The sequence below is a fragment of the Trichoderma evansii genome, assembly GCF_050947405.1.
Source record: "Trichoderma evansii strain SZMC 28006 chromosome Unknown GGI43scaffold_4, whole genome shotgun sequence".
In the NCBI taxonomy this organism is placed as follows: domain Eukaryota; kingdom Fungi; phylum Ascomycota; class Sordariomycetes; order Hypocreales; family Hypocreaceae; genus Trichoderma; species Trichoderma evansii.
In genome coordinates, this window is record NW_028145202.1 from 2,110,079 (window position 1) to 2,129,113 (window position 19,035).

At 45.8% G+C, this 19,035-nt stretch overlaps 8 protein-coding genes across 8 annotated transcripts; 3 read left to right on the top strand and 5 right to left on the bottom strand.

Annotated features, from left to right (window-relative positions):
* Positions 1-163: 163 nt before the first annotated feature.
* Positions 164-1,151, top strand: GGI43DRAFT_421356 (uncharacterized protein; the record flags this gene model as incomplete). The annotated part of the gene is made up of 2 exons (XM_083207942.1): positions 164-761; positions 856-1,151. 2 exons carry the CDS (start codon positions 164-166, stop codon positions 1,149-1,151), a joined length of 894 nt encoding a protein of 297 aa, XP_083063675.1.
* Positions 1,152-1,164: 13 nt separating this feature from the next.
* GGI43DRAFT_301818 (P-loop containing nucleoside triphosphate hydrolase protein) lies at positions 1,165-3,929 on the bottom strand. Its single transcript, XM_083201550.1, has one exon. The coding sequence runs from the start codon at positions 3,794-3,796 to the stop codon at positions 1,235-1,237; it is 2,562 nt and encodes an 853-aa protein (XP_083063676.1). The 5' UTR covers positions 3,797-3,929; the 3' UTR covers positions 1,165-1,234.
* Positions 3,930-4,128: 199 nt separating this feature from the next.
* Positions 4,129-5,895, top strand: GGI43DRAFT_398966 (uncharacterized protein). The gene is made up of 3 exons (XM_083205277.1): positions 4,129-4,389; positions 4,446-4,534; positions 4,606-5,895. The coding sequence occupies exons 1-3, from the start codon at positions 4,315-4,317 to the stop codon at positions 5,681-5,683; spliced, it is 1,242 nt and encodes a 413-aa protein (XP_083063677.1). The 5' UTR covers positions 4,129-4,314; the 3' UTR covers positions 5,684-5,895.
* Positions 5,896-7,380: 1,485 nt separating this feature from the next.
* GGI43DRAFT_301829 (uncharacterized protein) lies at positions 7,381-9,855 on the bottom strand. Its single transcript, XM_083201551.1, has 4 exons — positions 9,122-9,855; positions 8,767-9,050; positions 8,558-8,673; positions 7,381-8,499 (listed from the first exon to the last, which is right to left on the bottom strand). The coding sequence occupies exons 1-4, from the start codon at positions 9,549-9,551 to the stop codon at positions 7,824-7,826; spliced, it is 1,506 nt and encodes a 501-aa protein (XP_083063678.1). The 5' UTR covers positions 9,552-9,855; the 3' UTR covers positions 7,381-7,823.
* Positions 9,856-9,874: 19 nt separating this feature from the next.
* On the bottom strand, positions 9,875-12,265 carry GGI43DRAFT_398969 (uncharacterized protein). Its single transcript, XM_083205278.1, has 6 exons — positions 11,812-12,265; positions 10,983-11,723; positions 10,836-10,932; positions 10,512-10,774; positions 10,158-10,441; positions 9,875-10,104 (listed from the first exon to the last, which is right to left on the bottom strand). The coding sequence occupies exons 1-6, from the start codon at positions 12,144-12,146 to the stop codon at positions 10,040-10,042; spliced, it is 1,785 nt and encodes a 594-aa protein (XP_083063679.1). The 5' UTR covers positions 12,147-12,265; the 3' UTR covers positions 9,875-10,039.
* A 260-nt stretch (positions 12,266-12,525) lies between these two features.
* Positions 12,526-13,629, bottom strand: GGI43DRAFT_432274 (uncharacterized protein; the record flags this gene model as incomplete). Its single annotated transcript, XM_083209541.1, has 2 exons — positions 12,526-12,649; positions 12,719-13,629. The coding sequence occupies 2 exons, from the start codon at positions 13,627-13,629 to the stop codon at positions 12,526-12,528; spliced, it is 1,035 nt and encodes a 344-aa protein (XP_083063680.1).
* Positions 13,630-15,829: 2,200 nt separating this feature from the next.
* Positions 15,830-16,525, top strand: GGI43DRAFT_381523 (uncharacterized protein; the record flags this gene model as incomplete). Its single annotated transcript, XM_083203129.1, has 4 exons — positions 15,830-15,998; positions 16,062-16,187; positions 16,241-16,396; positions 16,452-16,525. 4 exons carry the CDS (start codon positions 15,830-15,832, stop codon positions 16,523-16,525), a joined length of 525 nt encoding a protein of 174 aa, XP_083063681.1.
* Positions 16,526-16,578: 53 nt separating this feature from the next.
* GGI43DRAFT_398972 (DUF4188 domain-containing protein) lies at positions 16,579-18,169 on the bottom strand. The gene is made up of 6 exons (XM_083205279.1): positions 17,947-18,169; positions 17,548-17,840; positions 17,364-17,455; positions 17,260-17,303; positions 16,999-17,203; positions 16,579-16,945 (listed from the first exon to the last, which is right to left on the bottom strand). Exons 1-6 carry the CDS (start codon positions 18,028-18,030, stop codon positions 16,791-16,793), a joined length of 873 nt encoding a protein of 290 aa, XP_083063682.1. The 5' UTR covers positions 18,031-18,169; the 3' UTR covers positions 16,579-16,790.
* Between the last annotated feature and the right edge of the window lie 866 nt (positions 18,170-19,035).

Sequence of the window (19,035 nt, forward strand, 5' to 3'; positions counted from 1 at the left end):
GCGTCATGTCATGTCATTTTCGCATACAAATACAAATCATAGCTGCCTATATATAAGCTGCATATTTAGGCAAACGCATTAAAGGAAAAAAGTTACGGTGAAGCCCCATCTTATTTTCAGCCTCAAGTCTTATATATTTCCCGTTGGCTGGATCCTATTCACCATGCTTTCCCGGCTTTTCAAATCCGCCTCTTCAGCTGCAGCGTCTTCTTCAACAGCATCTGCCACCATGTCTGCCAGCATGTCATCATCGAGTGGCTTCCTCTACGTAGACTACAAGTCCAATCCTGTGGATATCCCCGACACATTTCTTACTGGCCCAGCGTCTGAGCCTGTCACAATAATACCCGTTCCATTCAAAGAGTCTGGGCTGCCCGAGTACACCAAATGCAAGGCGTGGATCCTCGACAATGTCCTGTCCCGAGAAGAGTGCAACGAGCTAATTGCTTACGCCGAGGCTTCTGCTCCCCTCGAGAAGCCGGGCGATTCTCCCTGGAAACCCGCACTTGTTAGTGTAGCACCGGGAGTAGAAGCTAGGGCACCGGGGTATCGCCACAGCGATCGAATCATATGGGACACCCAGCTTCTCGTCGACCGTCTATGGGATCGCTGTGCCCAAGCCGAAGGGCTGCAAGAGCTCGTTGCCACAGCACCATGCCCAAGGCCAGATCATAACCGCAATAGGCAGGGTACATGGAAATTTGCCGGTTTAAACGAGCGGATGAGGTTTCTCAAGTATGGGCCTGGCATGTTCTTCAGGAGTAAGTAAAGCCCCTTGCGGAGCACAAGAGACTACTTTTTCCACTTTGTGCTTTTGAGTTTTGTATGTATCCAAGAGCTAACAAATCATCTTAGGGCATTGTGATGCCGCTTATCGATCTGAAAAAGATAGTGCTCACATTCAAGAGACGTATTATACATTACATCTCTACCTCAGTGATGAAGGCCTTGTCGGCGGTGCAACTGCTTTTTCATCGCCTGATGGGAAGAGGCGAATGGATGTTAATCCCAAGGCAGGCAGTGTCCTCATCTTCCAGCATCCCATGCTATACCATGAAGGAGCGGATGTCGTCGAAGGTCTCAAGTATACTATGAGGACGGAAATCATGTATCGGTGGGAGGATGCGCCAAAGACTGAGGGGGGGAATTAGAGCCTCCTTCATTCTGGGTTAGAGATTATGATTATGTATGTAGCAATAAATCAAGCCAGAAAACAAGTTACAAGGACGGAACATCAGTCTCGTCGGCTTTGTTTTGGCATTTTCTTTTCCTCCAAAGCTTCAATATCTTTCTTCTTGTGAAAGTGAGGCGCCAGCTCTGCTAGCCATACAGCCTCAATTGGCATTACGCTGCGCATATACTCCTTTGTTGTCTGCACTAATTCGAAATAAATCACCATCTTTTCTGGTGGGTCTATCGACATCAGCACGCTGCTTGGGTGAATCCACACCGTTGTGCTGTTCTTGACTGTACGATAGCTATCGCCGCTCTTCTGCAGTCGTGCAGCGTTGGGGAAAAATCCAGCTGTGATGGCACGCTTAATGGGCCGTAGGTTGTTGGCACCACATGTTGAAGGGGCAACTTCGACACGTTCACAGAGCTTGGCAAGCTGATCTCGCACATCTCGGGCGCGTGTTAGTGACCGTTGCTGCAAAAAGTTCTCCTTAGCCCAGATTGGCGAAAAACCGCTGTCGACCCATTGGTTCCAGACGTTTAGCAATGAAATGTGGTCGCCTCCATCCTTGATGGTAAATCGGTTTCGAGCGCTGTCAGCGTGTAGCTTCTTGTCCTTTGGTCTGAAGAAGAGGGCAGAGGCTTCACCCAGCATGGAGACGATGGAGAGTACCTCCTCAACACAGCCTTCTTTATCGGCTGCCAGTACCGCCTTTGCCAGCATAGGGTCAGTTGGGAATTCGGCCATTTGACGGCCAATCTTGGTCAGTTCGCCCTTGTGGTTGAGAGCCTGCAGGGCAAAGAGTTGGTTCAAGGCGCCGATGAGAGCTTCTGTTGGCGGTGGATCCATGAACTCGAAATCGAGTAGCTCGTTGATACCCAGTGATTTGAGCTGCAGCACAACTCCGTTGAGATTTGTCCGCTGAATTTCGGGCAGCGGTGACTCGTCCATCTCGTTCATATAAGCAAACTTGGTATATAATCGGAAACACTTGCCAGGTCCTACACGTCCAGCACGGCCGCTTCGCTGGTTGGCTGATGCACGAGAGCATGGAACAACGACCAAGTTTGACATGCCTGTGGCCGGGTTATAGACATTTTCTTTGACGTAGCCGGGGTCAATGACATATACGATGCCGTCAATGGTCAAACTGGTTTCGGCAATATTTGTTGCCAGCACGACTTTGCGTGCACCTTCCGGCGTTGGCTCAAAAATCTTTGCTTGGAGTTCTGACGGTAAGTTGGCGTAGATTGGACAAATAACCAGCTCTTTGATTCGATTTCCCAGTTTCTTTGCCGTCTCAGCAATCTCCATCTCCGCAGCTTCGATTTCGTCCTGTCCAGTCAAAAATATGAGAATGTCTCCTTTGCCTTGCGTTGTGTGAATTTGGAACACAGTGGTGATGGCCGCGGCCAAATAGTTGGCCTCAGGAGCAGGGGTGTAGTAAATGTCAACGGGATAACGTCGTCCAGGAATATTGAAGATAGGGGCGTCGTCGAAATATTGCGCAAATTTCTCGGCGTTCATAGTAGCAGAAGAGATAAGGAGCTTCAAATCTTTCCTTTCTCTTGCCAGATCCTTCACCAGAGCCAGCAAAATATCCGTGTGGACCGTCCGCTCGTGAGCCTCGTCAATCATGATGGCCGAATATCCGGCCAGGTCTGGCTCTGTCATAAACTCTCGTAACAGCATACCATCAGTCATATACTTGAGTATCGTCTTTTCACTTGAGCAGTCTTCGAATCGGATAGAGTAGCCAACTTCGTGGCCAATCTTGACACCAACTTCTTCCGCAACACGCGCAGCCACACTCATAGCAGCCACTCGTCGCGGTTGTGTACATCCAACTTTCAAGCCGTTCTTTGTATACCCGGCTTCATGAAGATACTGAGGTAGCTGAGTCGTCTTGCCACTACCAGTTTCTCCTACAATGACAAGGATCTGGTACTGTTCCAGCGCTTCCAGGAACTGCTCTCGGTATTGGTAGATGGGTAGACTTTTCCTTGTCTCCTGGATCGACAAAGCCTTCTTCTCTGCTGCCTCGATCTGTGCGTCCAAAAACTGCTGCTCTTTGGTCAATGTCTTGCGCTCGCCTGGCATCCGTGAGTCTAGGCTCCACTGGATATACTGCGCGTCATCCAAGACGTAGTCGTAGTCCTCATTTTCCCGCTCCCGGCCCTGGATCTGCGCTTTGGCTTTGGTGGTCTGCTCCCTCTCCCACTCATCGTGCTCTGTGACAAATTTCTCCTGGCCGTACTCGTCCCGCTCGACATGGCGCTTATACAAGGCATCTTCCTTCTTTTTACGATCCAGTTTACCCTTTTCGGTGATGTAGTCCTCTGGCATAACGTATCCATCTTGATGGTCATCGATTCTCAGTCGCTCTTCAGCCAGACGTAGAAGCTCTCGGTTCTTGGTAAACTCTGCCTTTTCCCTCTCTGATAAGCGAACTCCACTCCTCAGTTCAGCAGTCTCCTCGGCGACTTGTCTCCTCAGCAGGGCCAAGCGCTCTGCCTCTCTTTTCTTGAGATACTCCTGTCGCGACCTCATGCGACTCTCCTTGTGGCGATCCGAAGAGTCGCCATCATCCATCGGGAGGAAGGCATATTTCTTGGAACTCATCTTGGGAGGTGTTGAAAACCGAATAGCTCTCACGGGATGTAAAAACTATGTGTCCTGTCTTCTTATCTTGCCTCCTGGAATCTTCCCGAAATTTGCCTTCACCACGGCAGCCTGCTGAAGATGAGACGCGATGCTACCTAAAATAGAGTGAAGAAGCAGCAACAGCAGCTAACTTTTAGTGGAGATCCAGATTCTGGGGTCCATCAATATTTGCCCGCAGTTCATCCGCCAGCCAATGGGTGCTCTGCGATAGCTCTGCCGGCTGCTTATCAGCGATGATGCAGCTGCCGGCAAAGGCCCAAAAAGCCACTAATTTACACGTCGACGCAACTGGCAATGTTAACACGCTGTAACTTACAAAGCTGCATGCCCAGCTTTTCTCTCTTTCCCAGCACATCACGCGAGCCCTGCTATAGAAGCAGCTCGGAAAGAGAAGATTACGACAAGAATTCTTGATAAATTTTTGATTTATCATTTTTTTTCTTTACTGGACAGGCCAATTCTTACGAAGCTGCACCATGATACTCCGCGGGGCGATCTTCGTCTTGTTGGCTCTAGTATCGCTTGCATTCTGCGCCGAAGACTTCTACAAAGTGCGCCAACGCTTTTCTTTTCCTCGAATACAATGATGCTAATAGTCATGGAATAGATCTTGGGCGTCGATAAATCTGCGACAGATAAGCAGCTGAAGTCTGCCTACCGCCAACTTTCGAAGAAGTTCCACCCTGATAAGAATCCGTACGTCGTCTCTCTGTACTTGCGCCTTGCCTTTTACAACGTTTACTAATTGCAATATTACTTTCTTTTAGAGGCGATGATACAGCAAAAGAGAAATTTGTTGAAGTTTCCGAAGCCTACGAAGTGCTAAGCGACTCCGAGCTTCGAAAAGTCTACGACCGTTATGGCCACGACGGTGTCCAGTCCCATCGTCAACGTGGTGGAGGCGGTGGCGGCGGCGACCCCTTCGACCTCTTCAGCAGATTCTTTGGTGGTCACGGACATTTCGGTAGATCAAATCGCGAGCCTCGAGGCAGCAACGTCGAAGTCAAAGTAGAAATCTCCCTTCGCGACTTTTACAACGGCGCTACTACCGAGTTCCAGTGGGAGAAGCAGCACATCTGTGAAAGATGCGAAGGTTCAGGCAGCGCAGACGGAAAAGTCGAGACTTGCAATGTCTGCGGTGGACATGGTATCAGAATTGTTAAGCAACAACTTGCCCCTGGCATGTTCCAGCAGATGCAGGTTCGATGCGACCACTGTGGCGGCACCGGCAAGAGTATCAAGAACAAGTGTCCCATCTGCCATGGCAATCGGGTTGAGCGCAAATTGTCAACTGTTAGCCTGACTGTTGAGCGCGGCATTGGACGAGACGCCAAAGTGGTGTTTGAGAACGAAGCCGACCAAAGCCCAGACTGGGTTCCTGGCGATCTCATTGTCAATCTTGCCGAGGCAGCTCCGTCTTATGAGGATAACCCCGACCAAGTCGACGGCACTTTCTTCCGACGCAAAGGCCACGATTTGTACTGGACAGAAGTTCTCTCTCTGCGTGAGGCCTGGATGGGTGGCTGGACTCGCAATCTCACTCACCTCGATAAGCACGTTGTGCGTCTCAGCCGCGAGCGTGGCCAAGTCGTTCAAAGTGGGCTGGTAGAAACTATTGCTGGCGAAGGTATGCCGGTATGGCACGAAGAGGGCGAGAGCGTCTACCACAAGCATGAATTCGGCAACTTGTACGTTACGTACGAGGTTATTTTGCCAGATCAGATGGACAAGAAGATGGAGAATGAATTCTTTGAACTATGGGAGAAGTGGCGGTTGAAGAAAGGAGTAGATCTACACAAAGATAGCGGGCGACCCGATATTCAGCATGAACGTGATGAGTTATGATGCGGTAAAAGAAGGATATAGCAAAAGGGAAGCAAGAGGAGTTATGCAGGGTACTATGTCGTGTAATTTTTTCTCCTACTATAGACTCGTGGATTGTATATACATGGCACTTGTAAAGCACAGACATGATTTATTCTCCTAGCACTCGCAACCAAGCTATAGCTGCTTGTTCTATTTGACTCGGGTATATTCAGATATCTCAATAAGTCGCGTAGTACCTAGGTGGACTTCACCCAACCAGCTGCGATTGCCAACTAATCTACACTAGTGGAGCGTATAGATTATGCTGAGGTTGAGAGATACAAGCCCCAAGGAATGGGGAGACTTTGGATTAAATGTGGCTCCTGAGAGGAATAAGTCTTTAGGAGTGGAAGTTTACTAGTAAGTAACACTGAAAAGGGCCGAGATGAACGAGTATATCCTACGTTTCGTATAGCGATAGAACACTGCAACACATTTATTTATTCATCTTCCTTTTTTACTTTTTTGGAATGTTTAAAAATGAAAATGGAACAAAATAGAAGATTAGCTAGTCTTGAGGGTCAAGGTTCTCGCAACTGAATCAAAATAGGATTTATACGACGAAGAGGCGGCGCTGGTACAAGTCGAATGCAATACACACAATGTACTCTTGGTGGAGCGTAAAATATCTTAAGGTTTAGCCTAGAAAGCAGTCCCAAGGTATGCTGCAAGTATATAAAGCGAGTGGTTTCTTCACTTTTTTCGTTTGTCGACGTGGTCTCGGAAAACTCTTTTCAACAAATTAACCTGTCGCCATATTGAAACCCGATTTATCATCACCCATTTATCACTTTGACTTGATATCCTGTCTTGTATTTATTTGTCATAAATTTGCCTCTCGAAATTTCATCTTCTCTTTGAAGCTATTCAATCTACAGTCTCCTCGTTCGTAAGCCATTATCGCTTTGCGTATTTGAGAGAGCTGAAACTAATTCCTCAACAAGGCTAGACAAAATTGATAACCAGAGCAAGCATGAAGCTCAGCGCACTTACATTCCAAACAATCAGAATGGACGGCATGGCAACAAATCAAACGTTCGGTTCTGAAGGACGGCCGTCGTTATCGCAGACGGAGGATGACTCCCTTGACTACTCTGGCCCGCACTGGTTTTTGGTGTTCGTTATTTTTATGTTTGTAGTTGAAATTTTTATCGTTTTGGCTCGAATTTGTGTTCTCTGGAGGAGAGATCTCGGACGAATTAGGTTGGAAACCAGCAGGCCTGAAAAATGCTAGTGGAGTAACGTGGTGGTGAACTCTCGCAGCGAGGTTGTTCATCCCTAATGGCGGCGTTTTTGCTATATTTTCTTCTTTTCTTGTACTTGAGTCAAAGAATTACACTTGACTTAGCTAATTATCGGATAGAAAGTGGTGATCACTCGATGAAGCTATGCTCACGTGTCGGCAATTAATTTAGTGATACAGGGGGTGTTTCCTCTTTTAAGTATGTAGCTGCATTTTCTCTGCCTTGTTTAGATGGATAATTGAAACTATTCATCTATCATCTGCTATCTGAGAGAAATATTAGGTCAGAAAGACCGTATTTAATGTTGCGACATACGATGCCGCAAGCCTGGATCGCGCGCATAAGTTTGACGTCTGCCAACTCTTCCCCTCTAGACCAACACTACGTAAAAACCGACTGTCATATTTTTCTTTCTTCTTGAATCTGAAATATGTAACTCTTTCACTGTCAATATCGCCAATTCAAAGAGTACGCCTGAATAGTAACGCTACTTGGCATATTCATTGCTTGATGGATTCCAATGGCATGAAGTTTGGGGCTTAGTTTTCCGCGCTTATAGCTACGGCGCCCATGTAGCATCAACTGTTTATAAACGGCGTTAATGTCATATCGCGTTCATATTCTCGCGGAAAATATTAATCTTCGGCGATATCCAAGTGCATGAATTGCCATATTTTCCTGTAGCACCCCTTTTTGGCTGTGTGTATGTAGGATATGTGGCGTGAGAGTAATGCTGCCAATCATCGGCAGAAGTGGCGTTTGCGAGGAATATAATACTGATTCCTAAGCCCTAGATGATAAATCAATGTCGCCGCATTGCCGAATAATGGACATTTTGCTTCTCATAGACGGGACTTTGTGTTGCCGGATGTGACTCATGATAACGTAGAGTGCGCTCCCGTAATCTGCAGCCACAGATTATATCCAGCTGCTTCGTGGACTGGCTTAACCCACAAGATGCTGCTCAGCTCTTCTTGGAACGCCACCCAGCCGTCTGCGCTGGCCACATCGCTCTCGGCCATGGTTGCTGCCGAATGCTGGAAGAACCACTGCTGTTCAGTAGTACGATCTGAAGCAGCCATACTACCGATAAATAGCTTCCATCTTGTCAGAGAATTTGGAGAGTGCAAGCAGCCTTGGATCGAAGCTTGGAGCTTGCGAACCAAGTTCATTGACGTGGCATTAAACCGCCCATTTGATGTTAGAGATTTGATGTACAAAATGAGAGAGATGCGCAAGCCATTGTCGCAGTCACTCATCCTATCTGACTGGCAACTGAGAAGGCGATTATAAAGCCCAAAGACAGATTCATAAAGGCTATCCGTGTCCAGTTTGATATTACGAGTCATAGCATCGTCAACAACGGCGTTGAGTTGTGTGATATCATGAAAGATGCTAGACAGCCGCGGTGGGATTCTGCACTCAGATAAAACCAGCTCAGATTCCGAGTCTACACCGTCTTCAGAGACGATTTCTCTGCTTGGAGAGTCTCGAAGGCCTTCATCAAGCAGCGGGGGCTGATCAACGTCCACTGCGATATCAAAAACACCGCTAAAAATACTTTATGAGCCATAGCCACGTAATTTAAGAGCACTTGCAGACTACTTACCGGTATACTTTCGATCTCATTCTATTATCGATTTTAGAAAAGCCGCCTCGCAGTTTGACAAGTTCTGCAAGGCCTTGGGCGTGAATCCAAGCTTTATCATGATTGCCTTGGTCATTCTTCATCAAATCAGTCTACGTCAGCAGCTAATAAAGTATAGTAACCGTATAAAGGAATGAAAACAAGGAACAGAAAGCAGCTCAATAACTTACGCTCCACATGGCCAAACAGGATATGGCCCCCAGCGTCTGATCAGTGGGAAGAGAGCCCGATGCGACCCGGCTCTTGAGCTGCCGTAGCGCCTCATCGAGAAGAGAGTGAGAATCAACGTAATTGGAGGAAGAACCTGTCAGCGAAGCCAGGGTGTTGGCCGAGAGAGACAGAATGATACAACGCCAAGCCTCGTCTTCCATCATCTTGGGAAACCAGTCTCTTTTGGCGGGGTTGAAAAGGAGACATGGCAGTGTGTATGAATCAGCGGCTATTGAGTGGAAATCTTGGATTATTGTTAGCTATGCTGGATTTAAGTTGTCAAGCGCGATATAAGAATAGTAGAATTTAACTTACAGAAATTGATGTAAAGAAGAGCATGTCCTACAAGGGCGACGGGGAGATCTGGTGGCATGGGAGATGGATTGCGAGACAACTTCGGTTCCTTTTTCATAGCTACGATAGAGCGCTCTTTCGGCGGTGTAGCAGAGCGTTTGGCACGGCGGCTGCGTTTGGCCTCCTTTGGTCGCTTTGTTAACTGTTGGCGTTTTCCAGGCGTGTAGGCGACAAACTCCAGAGAATCGCCCTCGGTGTTGTTGGCATTTGGCTTTGAGTCATTGTTTCCATCAACTGCCACGGATATATGAGGCGCTAGATCTGGAGCGACGCGCATAGATTTTGTGCGAGTTTCCCATTGAGATCCTCGACCGGCTTTAGTGCCGCCAACCTTGTGAACCAGGAAGACAGCGTTGCTGGGTAGGATGACGCTCTCGCCTCGATTTGACATGGCGGCCGACGAGGTTACGGCTGGCGCATAAATTGGTTTAAGAGGTTATTGTATTTGAGCGCCAAGTATGAGTTTATATGCAGAATATGAGGTTTGAGGTTATGGCGATAATTGAGAATTACTGGATTACTGATGGTGAGAAGCAAGCGAGGTTAAGGGACAGGCTGACAAAGAGCCCAGGCCTTTTTCTGACAGCGGTCAGCTACAGTTACGGCTTTAGTGCTGAATCTTAAAAGACACGCACTGCCACCGTTATTGTGCTAAACGCACTAAATGACTAGATCTTCTCTAAAGAACCCTTTTCATTCACCCAGTTGCCACTACTTGTATCACTTTTTAAATGCCTGGCTATCTCCAGCAAATTGCGCAGGACGCTACTTCCTACGTGACGTCAGAATAATACTGCTCATACGATAGGACTCGGTTCACGAAACATGCGAGAGGCAAAGTCCGTCGGCATAATGCCGCGATACTATTAGCATTATTAATTAAGACAACTGACGACCTCTTGACAATGCGATTTGCTGAGCTTCTAGTGCTTGATAAAAAACTCCTGTTTGATCTTAGTTTTCTCTTGTTAATATTTAATTCGGCTCGGCAACTTACCTGCCAACTTCCATCTCTTGTCTAGCCATAATAAGGCGCTCTTGAGCTTCTCTACTTTTGTATCGCTCCAATCTCCATTTTGATGGTTTTCGGTTTTCAAGAGTATAACAGAAGTTTGGTATATCAGCTGTATTAGAAACGGAGAAATCTCATCTTTTCCGTGCTGAGCAGCTGTGGCAAGATTCTCATAGTTGGGAGCGTCCAGAGTATCGACAAGTGATTCCATGAACTTGTCTGGCATCTCAATCGGAATGGTTGAGCAGGTGTATATTGCTATTAAAGAACTTTTATTAATGCAATTAGTTGTCACGATCGCTGAGGTGCAAGGAATCGTCTGAGTGCATGGCTACTTACATTTGAGACACAGAATGGAATTCAGAACTTGATAGCCCAGTCTCCGGTTTGCGCTCTATTCGTCCGAAATAATATAACGCTTTGATTGCTCGTTCTAGCCGTTGCGCCTCTTCTTTTAGTAGTTGTGGTGGGATGTCTCGTGATGAAGAGGTGAGTCGTTGCACTTTTGACATGAGGGCAAAAGCCTGTATTAACACTGCAAATCTTCCAAAGTCTATGTTGACTGGATTTTTTAATAGCGGCGAATAGGGCACTTTCTTGACCTAAAAATATGCGTTAGCGATTGCAGCAAGTACCACTCGCATCAAAAATACATGTACATACGCCCTCGTCCCAAAGCGCATCATCTGTTGGCAGAGGATCTTCTGGCTCTGGCTCATCAATAGTAGCTGGACACCCTGGACAGCTCAAGCTAACAAATCTGATCCAAGTTAGACAGCCATGAGAGCTACATTGAATGGCTGTACTTACCGATCTAGTAGAAACGCTGCCCACCATACTCTCTTCCGTTCTTCCTCTTCTACCCATGTCAATGGTAGCTTTAGTCTCTGCAACCCTCCTGGCTGTATGCCTAGTGCATGTGCATATCGTACACACGCTGCTATAGACATAAAAGCGGCGGGATAAATTGCATGTCCAACTTCATAAAGCGCAACAAGAAGTAGCCCTTGAAGGATTCGAAGAGAAAACACCCCGGATGCTTCGAGCTCGAAGCCAAACCTCTTTGTCTCAATGTATGTCGAGGTTCGAGCTGTCTGCTTCTCTGGAGACACGTCGTCTTCTGAAGGCGGCTGCCATGTCATCAGCTTCATGCCCAAGAGTAAGAAAGCCAAGTCAGCAGAGGCGCCGAGGTTTTCGGAATGGATGCGTAAATCTTCATGGAATCTTTTTCGAGATACCATGGGTAGCCATGCATGAATTGTATTAAAGAAGCGGCTACCGATTTCTTCATGTTGTTGACTGCTGCCAAGCTGTCCTGCGATATAGCTAGGCAGCCTGGCCAACGCCTTGGGGGTATCAATATTATGGTTGCGAAAGACGGGTGGATCAAGAAAAAACAAAGCTGATAAATTAGAAGAAGGAAGCGCATATTTGTTAGTTGTGGAGGCTATAGGCTGAGATGAGACATCGTCTTCTTGAAACGAATCTGATTGTTCAGAGGCCAGCATTGAACCCCTTTTGACGTAATCATAGTCGCAGCGCCTTCTTTTCCTGTACCTTGCATTAGCGTCCCTTTGCCAGAGAATAAAGCGATTTTCACTGCTTGGTGGTTGATCCTTGGATTTTTAACTTTGCTTACTTTGCGCATTCGAGACACCTTGGAAGTTTCTTGTCGCATCGCCGCTTTCTCATCTTGCATGAGGCGCATGCATTTGGCGCGAGGCCAGACCTTTCTGTCTCGGCAGACATTACTCGCGTTAAAACCTCTGCCCCTAGCAATCTGGTGTATTTTCTAAACCAAAAACGCAGAGAGATGTAAACCAACGTCAAGATCCACACTCCATACTTAAGAACGGCGAGGAGCGTGAGGTGGAAGGGTTCAAGACTATTCTCGGAATTAGAATCACGTAAGCACCGCATAATTCGTCTAAGCGCCTTTGTAGCATGGCCGGAATATATGTATAAGCTGTTCATGGGGATAACTCGTATTCATCGAAACAAATATCCGCCATATACAAACGAATTAAAAGAAGAAGGATTTTGAGTATTCTTTGAGATTATACCGGATAACGTCATTGATTTGGCCCCTTGGCTTGGATCTGGGCCAAATCTCATATTACCAAGTCTGGCGAAGGCTCATCTGACCTGAGGACTGTATCCACTTTAACTGGCCAAGACGGTTTATAGTCCCTTTCATCAATACAGGAACTAAGCTTTATCTATGACGTATTATGACTGCATGTATATAAGCCTGCTACCCGATTCGTTTGATACTGTCTTATACGGTAATAGGGGGATGACCAGAAGCATCATTTTTTATTGGTCTCGCAATACACGTATATAATAGCTACAATCACTGATTAACGATAGAGACGGCAGAAATCGAAGGATCGATCTCTTTAAACTCATTCACCATTTCCTTCCATAACTCTTTCTGTAAAATTCGGCCTTCAGAGCTCAAAGCATAGGGATGGCGGCTATATCGTAAATATTAGAAAAGCAAAATAAGAGAAAAGAAGGGGGAGCGATGGTTTCAGATCACTTACAGTGCAATCATGTTATCATCGAGAAATTGGCCATGAACGTCATCGTCACCAATGATGGCAACAATATAAGTCAACGAAGCCTCGTCCGCTGGCAGGCCTATATCTCTTATTAACTTTCTGGCTTCATCCTTTTCCGGGCCGTCAGGATAGTTGGATTCAAAGTTCGTGGCAGTCCACGGAGGAGTAGGTTCAACGACAATGACTTTACCCTTGTCGAGACGGCTGCCTAGTTCCTTGGTAACTAAGCTGAGAAGGAATTTGGCGTCAGAATATCTCCGAGGGTCGAAATTAGCTTTATCGTCAAGATATTTAATGATATTGTGAGTGAGCTTCTGCTCAGCGATTGAGTTGTCAAATTGCATATAGCTTCCGATTATGAGAAGGCGACTTGGTACATTCTTCAAGGTGGCCGCCTTCTCGAGTAAAGGTACCAGTTTGATTGTCAAATAGGCAGTTGACAACACGTCAATCTGTAGCATTCTTTCATGACCAGTCGACTTCGCAATATTGTAGTAGAAACCTCCAACGCCCGCATTCATGATGGCAACATCCAACGCAGGTGTTGTTTCGTAAACTTGCGCAGCGAATGCTTGAATGCTCTTATAATCTTCCATTTCAAGCTCAAATACATCAATCGTGCAATTGGGATTTACCGCCATCACAGCTGGGTCACTGAGAAGCTGCTTCTTAAACTCTACACCCTGGGGCACATTGCGAACGCCCATGATTAGCCTATCAGCTTTTCGGGTGAGAATTTGCTTGCTGACAGCTGTTCCAAGGCCATGAGTAGTTCCAGTAACCAATATTGTTTTGCCACTGAGGTCTGCAGCGTTGAGGATGTCAAGAGTCTCCTTCGACAGATGTGTGCCGCTGCCCTTGCCTTGAGTGCCATCGCCTCTTGGGACTTGCATTTTGGAGTTCGTGATATAAAACTTCGAGTAAAAGATGTAAAATATGCGCAGCTATGGTGATTCACATCTATTACGCGAGAACTTCGCCCGCTATTTATAGAGCGGCCGGCAAGCAAGCCATTCGTGCCCTACAGGACACTGGTTGTGATTAAGAGGTAAGGCTAGCTTTATAATTTATTACAGGCTGAAGTTTATATTTGACTTGGAGATAATATAATTGAAACTAATATGGCTTATATACCTGCCAACGATGCTGAACACCGGATAGGTAAAAGTCTACGATGAGCATGAGGCACCCGCAGCCAGGCCACCGTCATTACGGCTGACGTGCCATAGCTCCGCAAGAAAAACGAATGATGTCTCTTGGTTCGTCAAATAACAGAAAGAAACATTTTATGCTTCTAATCTTCTTAAAGCCTCTTTCGTTGGCTTGCGTAGCCGGTTATACGAACATAGAGGGAGGTGGAGCACGCATGCGTCAGCGAATAATCGTTCGGTTATCCAAACGGATATCGGCAGTATCCATCACACAGTACTCTAAACAGTCGCTTTTTAAAATTTGGGAAAATATTTTATTCGTATATATCAGAGACAAGAAAATGAATATCACGAATTAGAACGGCTGGTAATAAATGTGAGTTGTCAAAAATGTGAGTCGTACTGTGCGCCTAAGAAAAGGGAAACAAGAAAATCTTCTCATCAGGAAGGGAAATGAAAAGGTTACATCATTATATGATGTAATGGCTGAAAAATGTGCTATACGATCCAAAATATCATATATTTTCGATTATTTTCTGAATAGTGATGTAGAATAGACTGCATGACTTCATTTTCATTTCCCCCAGCCTATATACTATACTTGAACAGTGGCATTCTTAGCCATCATACCATTATTTCTCAAATTATATATTAAAAAGGAAATAAAGAAAGAAATTACAGCCCCCGGATTCGAATTGTCCGACATAAAAATACTAAGGTTCGCCATTAGTAGTCTGAAACAGTAAAACACTGCGGTATAAGGTTTCCAGCATCGCCTCGAGCGGGCGTCCGCCACGCAAATGGCAAATGCTCGTTAAAATTTCAGCCAATTGAGTAATATGTAATATTTTTGCTTTGAAATATTGTTTCAACACTTCGTATAATAGTCATGTATGTCTTTACGAAGACCAAGGTCTGGACTTACATTCACCTTCCGAAACCTGGCTAATAAGCATGCCCTCATTTAGAGAATAGCGACATTAACGAACAAGGACAACTATATGGACAAAAACGATCGGGGTTAATATACAATTATCGAGGTGAATTAATGTATAAGGACTTTTCAATGTGAAATGTGGAATTACCTGCCCTCGTAGTTTGTTTGTTGCTTCAGCTTCATCGTAGCGCATCATATCCTTGGCCTCTGCTTACGCCTTAGCGCGAGTTTGTTGGGGTTGTTAATGCAACTAAAGGTTCCATTTTGAGTAAGTATAATGCGAAGCCTATTTCGAGTAAGAATAATGCGAAGCGAATTTACGAATTCAAATCCGACTAGAATACTAAGAGAAGCTGAATAGACTACTAGTAAGCTGCATCTTACTCGGCCCATGCAATGTTTCGATCAGCACGAATAGGGCCCGGCGCGGGAGGCCGATGTTACGTCGGTGAGCCTGTAAACGGCAATATCGGCACTCTGGAAGTGGCGACGCCGGGCACTGGTTCGACACAAGGCATTACCTTTCTAAATAGGAATAGAAAGGATTTGCTCTTTAAAGTATTTCTGAAAATGACTATTCCTTTCTCGGTCCGCCTTCGTATTTTTCTTAGAGCATAGTTGGGGGAAAACGAAATTTCAGGAGTTGAGTTTTCGGCTGCATATCCGAGAGATGCTAGCAGCCGTATTGGCAGCTTTGCTAATCCACAGTTACATAATTAGAGTCGAACACGGCTATCGACCTCCCTGTCGTGGGAATGATCTTCACGATTCTTTGAAGATCGAGAAACGACTTACTTTGTTGGGATTAGTGTGTTTATATCTATAACAGGCCTATACTGGAGAATCCCGAACTAATCGCCAGGGGCAAAGATACAAAGAGTATCAAAGTATGCTTGATTGAGAATATAAAAAGATCTTTAAAGCCCGAGTGTATTCTTTTGTTTAGTTCATCAATAGCCTACATCTGCTTTCATAGTTGATATACATACAAACCATCTCGACATCATGAAGTCTGTCGCTACTCTTGCAACTGCGGGCGCCGCCCTCGTCGGTCTCGCTTCTTCATGCAGCATTTTCAGCAATGTCGAGGTGACATTCTATGGCTGGCCTGACAACTCTCCTCCTGGACCTGGCACTGCTTATGACTGTGGTGGTCGTAACTACGTCGCTGGAGGTCAGTAACAACCCCGTTCTAGTTTAACTTATAAAATTGTCTAACAAATAATACATATAATAGGTAGCGGAACTTTCGATGATCCCATCACTATCGCTACTGCCGATAGCGAACTCGACATTTGCGAGACAGTCTACATTCCTCTCTTGAAGAAGTACGGTCGTCACGAGGATGACTGCACTCAATGCGGTAAGATATCACGAGTCACCATTTAGAGATTCTTGCTGATTAATAAACGATAGAGTCGGACTGGGGCAACGGCCAGGCTCACATTGATATCTGGACCGGCTCCAACACTCAGGGTGGCGGCGATGCTCAGATTGATTGCGAGGATAACCTCACATCTGGAGGGCAATACTCCATTGTTAGACAGCCCGCTTCTAATCTCGAGGTCGACAGTACGTATTCATGCCTACCAGATTTTACGCAACTCTTCAAGCTAACGTGGAATAGCCACCCCCTTGTTCGTCCCACCCAGCACTTGCAACACTGGCAACATCTACGAGGGCAACCAGGCTTCTTGCTAGATCAATTTCAGAGTTGGTCGGGGGGATTTAAAGCCTTCACATGAAATAAACGATTGATGCCAATATAGTTAATTATTTCATCTTTCAAGTATATAATAGGCATATAAATAGTTATTTTTCTCCATGCACAAAATGATATATACCGATTTTTCTTATGATAGCAATGATGAAAGTTGCAAAAATGACCTCGTGATATTACTCACACTGAAATCCAACTGTAGAACCGCTCAAGGTCCAATTTTAGTGTAGAACGAAGACGGATTCCTCAATATTCAACGCTGACGAGGTCACGCTTTTCGCCATAAGATTTTAACCCAGGCTGTGCTAATCGTCCCTTTTGCGTGGCCAAGATTCCGCGAGAAGCGTTTGCGATAGGCTGGCATTCTCTTCCATTGATGATCACGGGCTTTTGTATTACCGCTGCCACAATTGTCAGTTCAACACAATCGTCATCTGTGAACTTTGATACATACCAGGGCCAGTGCGATTGTAGTTGACGAAAATGTTCTCCCAACCCTTCGTTGACGCGTCGTACAATTCGTGCATGATACTTAAATGAGGGTGAGTGGCAGTGATGTTATTCCACCAATCCCAGGCTTCGCGATGAAGCGGTGCATGAGCAAAGCGATGAATATCCTCTACGGTTCGGAAGTAGCAGCATGTCATGACGCCGTTTGCCTTAAGAAGTCTGTATCAGTCAAAGATTCTCCCACTATTTGGCTAAAACTGCTTACCGTGAGTCGTTCGCCATTACACACATAGGTCGACGACCCAAGAACTACGTATGGCTTTAGCATCAGGATACCCTCACCCAATTATTATAATTTGGAAGACTTACATCCGCTCTCCTCATCCGCGTTAAGATTATCAATCATTGCTCCAAAAAAATCTCCGACCTGTTTAAATCCAGGCCCAAACATGCCCATGGGGCTATAGCGATGCTATTTCAGCAAATATTGCATAAAATTTCCAAAACTGAAAAGAATGGACATGTATAAAGGAGCTCAGACGGGATAACGCACTGATTTGACCTTGCACCTAGCATAATTACCGCCATCGAATTTTGTGATGATTCGGTAGGCGCGTTGCCAGCCTCATCTCCAATCTGTACAGAGAACTTGCCCATGATAATCTCATCCATTAGAGGATTGCGGAGAACACCAAAGCTCTGGAGCATTGTGCGCGATAGCCTATATAGCAAAATGAGTGCTGCCGGTGCGACCGCATACGTTGGCCGAACGAAAACAACCAAGAGTCCCTGGACAACGGCTCCGATCGCAAGCCATGTTGAAATGGTGAAACAGTCGCGGATAGCCTGCGGACAGTTGATGTTAGTGTCTGATATTTGATCTCGGCTCATCGCCGACGCAAATTGCACGGGTGCCATGGATGCTTGTATGAAGGAGGCGGAGATAACTAACATTCCAAAACATTACTGATTGGACATCCTTCCGTGACCTTTTAGGAAGTTTGTCAATTTGGGGGATGAAATGTTGAAAATCCATCTTGCTGAGTACTCTAGATGCTATTGACTGAGATGATTCTAGAGGAAAGATAGGGGATATCAGGAAAAAAAAAATTGAACAGCGGGAGATCGCTTTCCTTTAAATGCTATTGTACAATCAGCCGCCACTATAATGCCTAGTTATTTATTAAAGCTTAAAACGTCGTGTAGAGCGGGCGTTGTGCTGCGCCATCGCATCCCACCATCATCTCGGTAACGTCATAGCCAAACAGTGGGTTGCATCTCGCAACTTTGTGACCTTGAGAGCTAAACAGCGGGGTTCGTTGCATATTGCAACTTCGTGACTTGGTAGTGGCCAAATAGTGGGTTGTATTTGCAATTTGGAGACCTGTAATTGGTGTAACCAGAGACATTGGTGCTGCTCGCCATCTAAAACATGTCAAACATATGTCCGAATCGAATCCGAGGCGCGCGTGGCTTGATGAGATTTGAGTCATGATACTCCTATAAGCTTAGCTAGAGATATTGCCAAGCTGATACGTGGTAGTTGAAACGGCCGTAAAATATGATTGGCGCTGCTAGCATTGATTCTAATAACGAGCAGCGGCTCAATTTAGCCCAATGATGCGGCAGTAGTATCAGAACAAGTGTTCCCTTTTGAGATATAGCTACAAAGGGATACTGAGGACTTGGTATAATTTCTAAATAAGGATAATAGCACAAAGGCAGGGCCCGGTTTTATTTCCGAACTAACGGCATCAATTTGGAGTAGCTCGTGCGGGGAGGGGACCGATTAATGACAAGTCTTGGCGATCCAGAAGCGAGTGCGAGCTTAGAGTCCGAGCCCGAGCTTCACGTGTGACAGTCACAAGGAGAGAGACATCCGAAAAAGGGGGGCACAAAAAAGATGCGTGTAAAGAGGAAATCAAAATGCAAGTTATTCAAAGCCTATATGCAGAATACTCTGGGAGTGGCTTCTTTCAAGTAAGACCTATTGGCAACCGCTGATTGGCCGCAATTACAGAGCGTGAAATATAGTCTTACA

Coding starts and splice junctions, on each gene's coding strand:
- GGI43DRAFT_398966 (XM_083205277.1), top strand. CDS start 4,315: ATGATACTCCGCGGGGCGATCTTCGTCTTGTTGGCTCTAGTATCGCTT. Junction 4,390..4,445: donor GCGCCGAAGACTTCTACAAA/GTGCGCCAACGC, acceptor GTCATGGAATAG/ATCTTGGGCGTCGATAAATC. Junction 4,535..4,605: donor TTCCACCCTGATAAGAATCC/GTACGTCGTCTC, acceptor ACTTTCTTTTAG/AGGCGATGATACAGCAAAAG.
- GGI43DRAFT_398972 (XM_083205279.1), bottom strand. CDS start 18,030: ATGGATTTTCAACATTTCATCCCCCAAATTGACAAACTTCCTAAAAGG. Junction 17,841..17,946: donor AATCAGTAATGTTTTGGAAT/GTTAGTTATCTC, acceptor AACTGTCCGCAG/GCTATCCGCGACTGTTTCAC. Junction 17,204..17,259: donor GTAATGGCGAACGACTCACG/GTAAGCAGTTTT, acceptor AGACTTCTTAAG/GCAAACGGCGTCATGACATG.
- GGI43DRAFT_398969 (XM_083205278.1), bottom strand. CDS start 12,146: ATGAACAGCTTATACATATATTCCGGCCATGCTACAAAGGCGCTTAGA. Junction 10,933..10,982: donor GCAGCGTTTCTACTAGATCG/GTAAGTACAGCC, acceptor AACTTGGATCAG/ATTTGTTAGCTTGAGCTGTC. Junction 10,442..10,511: donor TTCCATTCTGTGTCTCAAAT/GTAAGTAGCCAT, acceptor CATTAATAAAAG/TTCTTTAATAGCAATATACA.
- GGI43DRAFT_301829 (XM_083201551.1), bottom strand. CDS start 9,551: ATGTCAAATCGAGGCGAGAGCGTCATCCTACCCAGCAACGCTGTCTTC. Junction 9,051..9,121: donor TCTTCTTTACATCAATTTCT/GTAAGTTAAATT, acceptor CAATAATCCAAG/ATTTCCACTCAATAGCCGCT. Junction 8,674..8,766: donor CCTGTTTGGCCATGTGGAGC/GTAAGTTATTGA, acceptor GATTTGATGAAG/AATGACCAAGGCAATCATGA.
- GGI43DRAFT_301818 (XM_083201550.1), bottom strand. CDS start 3,796: ATGAGTTCCAAGAAATATGCCTTCCTCCCGATGGATGATGGCGACTCT.